The 10,000-nt window shown below is 48.0% G+C and overlaps 1 protein-coding gene across 4 annotated transcripts in view; it reads left to right on the top strand.

Annotated features, from left to right (window-relative positions):
- The window catches only part of il1rapl1b (interleukin 1 receptor accessory protein-like 1b), a 295,493-nt gene that overhangs the window by 265,347 nt on the left and 20,146 nt on the right, over positions 1-10,000 (top strand). For all 4 annotated transcript variants that reach the window (XM_027011408.2, XM_027011407.2, XM_035520914.1 and 1 more), the window contains exon 8: positions 6,131-6,276. In XM_027011408.2, the coding sequence (XP_026867209.2) occupies positions 6,131-6,276 (146 nt within the window). The remainder of the gene's footprint in view (positions 1-6,130; positions 6,277-10,000) is intronic.

Here is a 10,000-nt window from a genome sequence, read left to right as displayed (position 1 = left end):
CTCTGATCTGTCTCGCCATCACCTGGTGCCCTGGCTCTGATCTGTCTCGCCATCACCTGGTGCCCTGGCTCTGATCTGTCTCGCCAAAACCTGGTGCTCTGGCTCTGATCTGTCTCACCATCACCTGGTGCCCTGGCTCTGATCTGTCTCGCCATCACCTGGTGCTCTGGCTCTGATCTGTCTCGCCATCACCTGGTGCTCTGGCTCTGATCTGTCTCGCCATCACCTGGTGCCCTGGCTCTGATCTGTCTCGCCATCACCTGGTGCCCTGGCTCTGATCTGTCTCGCCATCACCTGGTGCTCTGACGCTGATCTGTCTCGCCATCACCTGGTGCTCTGGCTCTGATCTGTCTCGCCATCACCTGGTGCTCTGGCTCTGATCTGTCTCGCCATCACCTGGTGCTCTGGCTCTGATCTGTCTCGCCATCACCTGGTGCTCTGGCTCTGATCTGTCTCGCCATCACCTGGTGCTCTGGCTCTGATCTGTCTCGCCATCACCTGGTGCTCTGGCTCTGATCTGTCACGCCATCAGCTGGTGTTTGGCTGTCTTCATTTGCCCAGCTGATTACTTAGCATCTAATGTCCCGTTTCTGCAGTACAGGAAGTGATATGCCGTTCAGGACCCTGGGCTACAGTGAACAGTGAGGGATGGGCTTTAGGAAGCACCTGTTCTCTGTGATGCTACAATTGACTGATTTCATTTATTTCCCATTCTGATTTGCAGCCAGTAATTTTAAAAGCAAATAAGGAAACTGATCATTAAAAATAATTATTGACAATAAATTGACACTTACCGTACAAGTGACTACACACACACACACACACACACACACACACACACACACACACACACACACACACCACCCCACCTACATACACATTGTTCCTGACGTTCAGAAAATGAAAGCTAATACAAAGGTTAACACCAACACTGGGTCAGACAGGCAGCAAGAAGAGAAAATGAGTCGTTCAATGGAGTGACATTTAAGAAACATATCTCTGTTAGGCCAGCGGGGCTTAGGGCAACAGAGCGGCAACCTTACCCACAGGCCTCAGGGAAAATCCGACCAATTATAGACCAGAGAAAGGACGATGGAGGGCAGGGGGAGGGGTGTGAGAGAGAGGAGACAGCAAGAGAGGATAAAGGAGAGAGGGAGTGGAGAGAGCAAAAAGAAAGGGAAAAAATAGGAAGAAGGGAGAGAGATAGAAGTAGTGGGCGGGAGAGAAAGGGAGTGGAGGAGAAGAAGACAGGAGTGAGAACGAGAGAGGAAGAGGGAGGAAAGGAAAGACAGAGGAGAGAAAGGTACTGGAATAGCAACGGAAGAGCTGATTGAGGTAGAGTGCATTAGAGTGCATTTTTATGTTGACTGACAGGTTGACAGATTGGCTATATTTGGGAAAGGACAGGTGTGTGTGTGCGTGTGTGTGTGTGTGTGTGTGTGTGTAATTTGCAGAGTGAACTGCATTCATCATGCTCCCTCCACCTTCCACTACTGGAATTTTTCGATTCCACAGCCTCCAGGACCCTTCTGGTTTATCCGTACACCCCCAGCCCATGTAGGCTGTCTGCTCAGAGCCTAGTGGAAGGTCTCTGTCCCACAGCCCCCCTTCCTGACAGTGTCTGCCCAGGTAGTGTCTGCAGCTCCAGGTTACAGCCTCGTGCCCAGCTGGACACCAGATGCCATGTTTACCGTACTGCTGGGCATGGCACCCTGCCCTGCTCCTATCACTCATCTACCATCAGAGACAAGCCTCCAGCTCCCTCATTCTCCTCTGTGCTCATACACTCTTTTCTCTTGCCTCATCTGTTCTCCTCATTTCTCTTCCATTCATTAACCTCTATTCTGCTCCATTCTATTCTCTATTCTTCCTCATTCTTCTCCGTTCTCTCTTCTGTTCTCCATTCTCCTGTCTCCCTCGTTCTCCTCCATTCATGAAGCCGTTTTTGAGGGAGCCATTGAAGCCTCAATTATTACTGTTTGATATATGAATAGGTGTGTGTGTGTGTGTGTGTGTGTGTGTGTGTGTGTGTGTGTGTGTGTGTGTGTGTGTGTGTGTGTGTGTGTGTGTGTTTCATATGAACTGAACTGAAAGAACAATATACATGATGCTGAAGGTTGCATAGTAAATATTTTGATTTATAGGTTAAGGGTATTTCTCTGAGGGAAACTTGGTGGTTTCTGTGGTGTGTTTATGTCTCTCTCTCTCTCTCTCTCTCTCTCTCTCTGTCTCTGACATTCTTTGAATTGTCAGATTTGCAGATTGCCTTGGTGTGATACTATGTTTGTATGTTTCTGCATATGTGTGTAGGAGAGAAAATTGAGAAAAAAATTAAATTCTTAAAAATGTTTAGTGGATCTAAAAGTGCCACATCAGCATGACAGTGAAACTAGAGTGTAGCACCCATTTCTTATGATTCCTCTAATGCTGCCACTCTAAAACAAGTGTCACGAGACTCCGCCTCTCCCTTACAGCTCCGCCTCCCACTCACAACCCATCACACCCAGCTCTACCTCTCCTGACCACAGATCTGAGAAACCTCACTCTGAGCCATCCAGGTCAGCTCAGATTCTGTGCTTCCTCTATAATAGATTAGGGTTTTATGAAGAGAGGCTGATTCTGGGTCAGCACAAACAGCCATGACCAACAGCAGCCCCTGACAAGGGGCCCCACATTTCAGCCATTATTAGTGCTCCTGCCACAACATGAATGCTGTAATGGGTCTGATTTAGTTCCGGCGCATGCGGCGCCGTGGCGGCGGTGATTAATCGTTATTAAACGGAGTGGAGTGTCCTCCGGGGACGGAACGATACAGTGCACCAGCTCTCTGGCACTTATCTGTCCTGCGTTATTAGTGCCGCACACCATATCGGGAGCCTCAGTGACAGCAGAAATATCAGCAAACAGAACAGACATGATGGAGAGGAGAAGGGAGGGAGGGAGCGAGGGAGGGAGTGGGAGGGCAAGAAGGAGCGAGAGGAAGAGAAAGAAAGCAGAAGGAGGGAGAGAGGGATATTGGGAGACAGAGTGTAACACACACAGAGAGAAGCTTCTTTTGCTTTATAGAATTCTGTTTTCTCTCTTTCCATAACTAGACTTGGTTTCCATGGTAACGGTTAAGAAAACCAGCCTTTTTTCACCTCCAAACCTCATTACTGCATAATCTTTCACACTGTGTGGGAAAGGGCTGTTCTATCTCTGTGCTGATCTATACAGTTTACTCTTCTGTTTAGGTTTCTCTGCGATATTCTCATCCCTTTACAGGCTTGTGGGTAATCACTGGACTTTATGGTTGCTGGACATTGTCGAACGCATTGTATTGTCCGGACGGCGGCAGCACCTTTATCTCTGCATGCCACGCTGCACGTATTCATCCTCCTGCAGCCCACTGGAGCGCTGCTTTGCAATAAGCCGTTCATTAACTGAGGCGTTTACCCTTTGAAGTGGGCAGTTACGACCTCACCTTGACTCACTCAAAGCTAATACAGTTCCTGGCATTTCTGGAATGTTGGAGTGCATTGCAGTTATACTGCACTGGCACTGCTGGACCACATGCGTTGTTTCAGGGCTATTCCTCTCTGTGCTGTTACAGGGCTGTTCCTCTCTGTGCTGTGAAACGGTGCAGTTCCTCTCTGTGCTGTGCTAAGCTGTACTAATGAGGGTTGTCTTTCGGTGCTGTGCTAAGCTGTACTAAGCAGGGTTGTCTTTCTGTGCTGTGCTAAGCTGTACTAAGCAGGGTTGTCTTTCTGTGCAGTGCTAAGCTGTACTAAGCAGGGTTGTCTTTCTGTACAGTGCTAAGCTGTACTAAGCAGGGTTGTCTTTCTGTGCTGTGCTAAGCTGTACTAAGCAGGGTTGCCTCTCTGTGCAGTGCTAAGCTGTACTAAGCAGGGTTGTCTCCCTGTGCTGTGCTAAGCTGTACTAAGCAGGGTTGTCTCTCTGTGCAGTGCTAAGCTGTACTAAGCAGGGTTGTCTCTCTGTGCTGTGCTAAGCTGTACTAAGCAGGGTTGTCTCTATGTGCTGTGCTAAGCTGTACTAAGCAGGGTTGTCTCTCTGTGCTGTGCTAAGCTGTACTAAGCAGGGTTGTCTCTCTGTGCAGTGCTAAGCCATACTAAGCAGGGTTGTCTTTCTATGCAGTGCTAAGCTGTACTAAGCAGGGTTGTCTCTCTGTGCTGTGCTAAGCTGTACTAAGCAGGGTTGTCTCTCTGTGCTGTGCTAAGCTGTACTAAGCAGGGTTGCCTCTCTGTGCTGTGCTAAGCTGTACTAAGCAGGGTTGTCTTTCTATGCAGTGCTAAGCTGTACTAAGCAGGGTTGTCTCTCTGTGCTGTGCTAAGCTGTACTAAGCAGGGTTGTCTCTCTGTGCTGTGCTAAGCTGTACTAAGCAGGGTTGTCTCTCCGTGCTGTGCTAAGCTGTACTAAGCAGGGTTGTCTTTCTGTGCTGTGCTAAGCTATACTAAGCAGGGTTGTCTTTCGGTGCTGTGCTAAGCTGTACTAAGCAGGGTTGTCTTTCTGTGCTGTGCTAAGCTGTACTAAGCAGGGTTGTCTTTCTGTGCAGTGCTAAGCTGTACTAAGCAGGGTTGTCTTTCTGTACAGTGCTAAGCTGTACTAAGCAGGGTTGTCTTTCTGTGCTGTGCTAAGCTGTACTAAGCAGGGTTGCCTCTCTGTGCAGTGCTAAGCTGTACTAAGCAGGGTTGTCTCCCTGTGCTGTGCTAAGCTGTACTAAGCAGGGTTGTCTCTCTGTGCAGTGCTAAGCTGTACTAAGCAGGGTTGTCTCTCTGTGCTGTGCTAAGCTGTACTAAGCAGGGTTGTCTCTATGTGCTGTGCTAAGCTGTACTAAGCAGGGTTGTCTCTCTGTGCTGTGCTAAGCTGTACTAAGCAGGGTTGTCTCTCTGTGCAGTGCTAAGCCATACTAAGCAGGGTTGTCTTTCTATGCAGTGCTAAGCTGTACTAAGCAGGGTTGTCTCTCTGTGCTGTGCTAAGCTGTACTAAGCAGGGTTGTCTCTCTGTGCTGTGCTAAGCTGTACTAAGCAGGGTTGCCTCTCTGTGCAGTGCTAAGCTGTACTAAGCAGGGTTGTCTCCCTGTGCTGTGCTAAGCTGTACTAAGCAGGGTTGTCTCTCTGTGCAGTGCTAAGCTGTACTAAGCAGGGTTGTCTCTCTGTGCTGTGCTAAGCTGTACTAAGCAGGGTTGTCTCTCTGTGCTGTGCTAAGCTGTACTAAGCAGGGTTGTCTCTCTGTGCTGTGCTAAGCTGTACTAAGCAGGGTTGTCTCTCTGTGCAGTGCTAAGCCATACTAAGCAGGGTTGTCTTTCTATGCAGTGCTAAGCTGTACTAAGCAGGGTTGTCTCTCTGTGCTGTGCTAAGCTGTACTAAGCAGGGTTGTCTCTCTGTGCTGTGCTAAGCTGTACTAAGCAGGGTTGTCTCTCCGTGCTGTGCTAAGCTGTACTAAGCAGGGTTGTCTTTCTGTGCTGTGCTAAGCTATACTAAGCAGGGTTGTCTCTCTGTGCTGTGCTAAGCTGTACTAAGGAGGGTTGTCTCTCTGTGCTGTGCTAAGCTGTACTAAGCAGGGTTGTCTTTCTGTGCTGTGCTAAGCTGTACTACGCAGGGTTGTCTCTCTGTGCTGTGCTAAGCTGTACTAAGCAGGGTTGTCTTTCTGTGCTGTGCTAAGCTGTACTAAGCAGGGTTGTCTCCCCGTGCTGTGCTAAGCTGTACTAAGCAGGGTTGTCTTTCTGTGCTGTGCTAAGCTGTACTACACATGGTTGTCTCTCTGTGCTGTGCTAAGCTGTACTAAGCAGGGTTGTCTCTCCGTGCTGTGCTAAGCTGTACTAAGCAGGGTTGTCTCTCCGTGCTGTGCTAAGCTGTACTAAGCAGGGTTGTCTTTCTGTGCTGTGCTAAGCTATACTAAGCAGGGTTGTCTCTCTGTGCTGTGCTAAGCTGTACTAAGGAGGGTTGTCTCTCTGTGTTGTGCTAAGCTGTACTACGCAGAATTGTCTCTCTGTGTTGTGCTAAGCTGTACTACGCAGAATTGTCTCTCTGTGTTGTGCTAAGCTGTACTTAGCAGGGTTGTCTCTCTGTGCTGTGCTGTGCTAAGCTGTACTAAGCAGGATTGTCTCTGTGTTGTCACTCTGTTGTTCAAGGACTCTGCGAGAGCACCTGGGGGAACAAGAAGTGGCGATCTCACTTACCATAGATGCTATGAAGGAAACAGACTTGGGCAACTATTCCTGCTACGTGGAGAATGGGAACGGCAGAAGGCAAGCCAACATCCAGCTCATCAAGAGGGGTGAGAAACCCGCACCCTCCACCTATGCATATATGTGTGTGTGTGTGTGTGTGTGTGTGTGTGTGTGTGTGTGTGTGTGTGTGTGTGTGTGCGTATATATCCACACACACACAAACACACTGAGTATTATGAATATTTTCTAGATTTGTTGTTTTTGCCTAAGTAGTTCATTTAAAACACTTCTCTTCACAAGTAAGACTCCCATGTTGCCAGAGAAATTAATCCTGCAGTTTGAGCATTATATTAAAAGGGAAAGAAATATATCTTTCACCACTCATGTATTGAAGGATTTGCTGAACGTTTCTATCACATAGTAATTAATATGACATTTGCCTCATTAAATGAAGTAAACTGATGAAGAATCGTAATCTTTTATTTGCCAAGTACAAAATGTAGAAGGAATTTCTCTTGGTGATTAACTTCAGTAGGATAAGTATATTATATATATATATATATATATATATATATATATATATATATATATAAAGACAAGTGTGCAAACAGCAGCAAGTAAAGTGTGTGCAGTGTGACAGATGAGGCCAAGTACTGGGGTGCTGAAGTATAATATATACAGCATGTACATACAACAGAATTGAGAGGTAATATTAATATAAATATGAATGTAAACATTTTTATAGAGTGTGTAGTTGGCAATGAATCAGAGTTGGATATGTGCACTGGCACAGGTAGGAGGAAAGGGGATCTTATTCAAAAGGATTACGTTATGGTGTGTTCAGTGGTGGTGTACATTACAGTGCATGTACAGTCATTTAACTCAGAGGGATGTGAGAAGGTCCTTGTCTAGGAGGTAGATGACCGGGGACAGAAGCCATGGAGGTTGCGGTTGGTCCGTGTCATTTGGGCTCTCACTCTCTGTCTCCGCTGTGATGGAAATCGCTAGAAGAAAGAGTGATCGGGTTGTGAGGGGTTTGCCATGATTTTCTCTGCCCTCTTCCTCGTTCTGGCCCTATAGGGGTCTTCCAGGGTGGGAAGCCGACAGCCAATGATTTTCTCTGCACCTCGCACCATTTGTTGCAGTTTTCGCTTGGTCTGAGAGGACACAGGGCTGAACCAGACAGAGATGGAGGACGTGATGATGGACTCTATTATAGCAGTGTAACACTGGACCAGTAGTGCTTGGGGCTGCCAACATTTCTTGAGTTGACGCAAGAAATATAAGCCCTGCTGGGCCTTCTTCACTGCAGTGCTGGAGATCTCACTGAATGGTCATGCCCAGGAATTTGTAGGACTCTGCTGTGACTGTGGAACCCTGTGGAGGCAGTGGGGCAGTGGACTTACTGAAGTCTATGGCCATCTCCACATTTTTTGTGTGTTTAGCTCCAGGTTGTAGGCTCCACACCATGACACCAGATGTGTTACTTCCTTCCGATACACAGACTTATCAATACTTGAGACGAGACTGAACAGAGTGCTGTCATCTGCAAACTTAATAGGTTTAACAGAGTCACCGTCAGAGGTACACTCACTGGTGTAAAGAGATCTTCTGCTTTTTGGGAACTGGTGTGATTACAGAGGTCTTAAAGCACACAGCTACAACATACTTGGTCAAGGACTGGCTGAAGAAGTCAGTGAAGATGGCATCTTGAAACATGCCAGATGTGTCTCACCACTATAGTCAAGACATATTTTTGTTTGTTGTTTGCTTGTTTGTTGGGTTGTTAACATAAATCAGTGCTATACTAGACTTAAACAGTGCTAAGACATTTAAAAAACTACTAATTTAATGAACACACAGAGCTCTTGCAAATCTATACTCATCATACAGCCTCAACACCATAACAGCAATCCCAGCCTTAATACCATCCTAACCTCAGCACCACCCTAGCATCAACACCATCCCAGCCTTAATACCATCCCAACCTCAGCACCACCCCAGCATCAACACCATCCCAGCCTTAATACCATCCCAACCTCAGCACCACCCAAGCATCAACACCATCCCAGCCTTAATACCATCCCAACCTCAACAACACCCCAGGACCAACACCATCCCAGCCTTAATACCATCCCAACCTCAACAACACCCCAGGACCAACACCATCCCAGAATTAATACCACCCCAGCACCAACACCATCCCAGCCTCAACACCAGACCAGCACCAATACCATCCCAGAATGAATACCATCCTAACTTCAACAACACCCCAGCACCAACACCATCCCAGCCTTAAAACCATCCTAACCTTAACACCACACTAGCACCAACAAAATACTATCCATCCCAGCATCAACACTGTCCCAACCACAACACCATTCCAGCACCGACATCGTCCCAGCTTCAACACCACCCCAGCACCAACACCACACCATCCGTCCCAGCATCAACACCATTCCAGCATCAGCACCACACCATCCGTCCCAGCATCAACACCATTCCAGCATCAGCACCACACCATCCGTCCCAGCATCAACACCATTCCAGCATCAGCACCACACCATCCGTCCCAGCATCAACACCATTCCAGCATCAGCACCACACCATCCGTCCCAGCATCAACACCATTCCAGCATCAGCACCACACCATCCGTCCCAGCATCAACACCATTCCAGCATCAGTACCACACCATCCGTCCCAGCATCAACACCATTCCAGCATCAGCACCACACCATCCGTCCCAGCATCAACACCATTCCAGCATCAGCACCACACCATCCGTCCCAGCATCAACACCATTCCAGCATCAGTACCACACCATCCGTCCCAGCATCAACACCATTCCAGCATCAGTACCACAGCATCCATCGCTGTCCTGACATCATACCAGCCATTCCTGTAGTCCTTCCTGTAGTATGTCTGAGCCAGGAAGCTAAACCAGCCTCTAGCTATCTCTATTTCTGTTTCCCTCTCTTCCCCTCCTTCTCTCCCTTTCTCTCTCCCCCTCTCTCTCTCCCACTCTCTGTTGCTCTCTCTTTTCTTTCCCTTTTAAAAGCAGAGTGGTTCTCTATAATCAAAATGATTGCGCTCTTTCTTGTCGAGAGGTTTGAAATCATATATGGAGGGAGGTGGGTGCAAAAAATACCAATACAAAGGAAGAAACAAATCCACAGCCACTTTCATCTCGTCTGCTTCGACGCCAAGCCCAGCTTGGTGGGGGGGGGGGGGGGGGCTGATTGTTGGCAAATCTGTTTTGAAGGAGTCTATTTTCTACAGCATAATATAGCTCTGTGGTGTGTGTGCTCTGAGTCAGAGCTCAGAGCCTGCTCCGCGGGCCTTGGACTCAGGGGTCCGTCGGTAATGGAATCTCCCGCAGGGCTGGTCCAGACCCAGTGGGGGATGGGTGGAGGTGACGACCGGTGCAGCAGCACAATGCCCTCGCCCTGCCCGACACAGGCATGGGGCTTTAATTATTATACATTACAAGCAGCTAATGCATTCAGCACAAGCCAACGTGTCACATCCATAAAGCGTATCAGCGTCCTGCAGCAGGGCTTTGTGCCTGCGGAAAGCACGCATGCCCGGAGGCGGGAGTCAGTTCACTCACTGCAAGCAGTTGTTCAATGTGGAGTCATACGGAGTCGAAATGAATCAAACCGAACTCAGTAGGCATAGATTAAACTGTACAGGAGTAATGTCAGGTGTATATTTAACACTGCTGATTTGGCTGTGTAGTAGCCTACGGTCGCTGCAGACACACAAGGCCATAAACCTTACAGGCTGATGTGCAATTCTTAAATCTCATTTGAAAGTGCCCCCATACTTTT

Source organism: Electrophorus electricus, chromosome 21 (assembly GCF_013358815.1).
Source record: "Electrophorus electricus isolate fEleEle1 chromosome 21, fEleEle1.pri, whole genome shotgun sequence".
Taxonomy (NCBI): domain Eukaryota; kingdom Metazoa; phylum Chordata; class Actinopteri; order Gymnotiformes; family Gymnotidae; genus Electrophorus; species Electrophorus electricus.
This window is presented reverse-complemented; position numbering and strand designations above follow the sequence as displayed.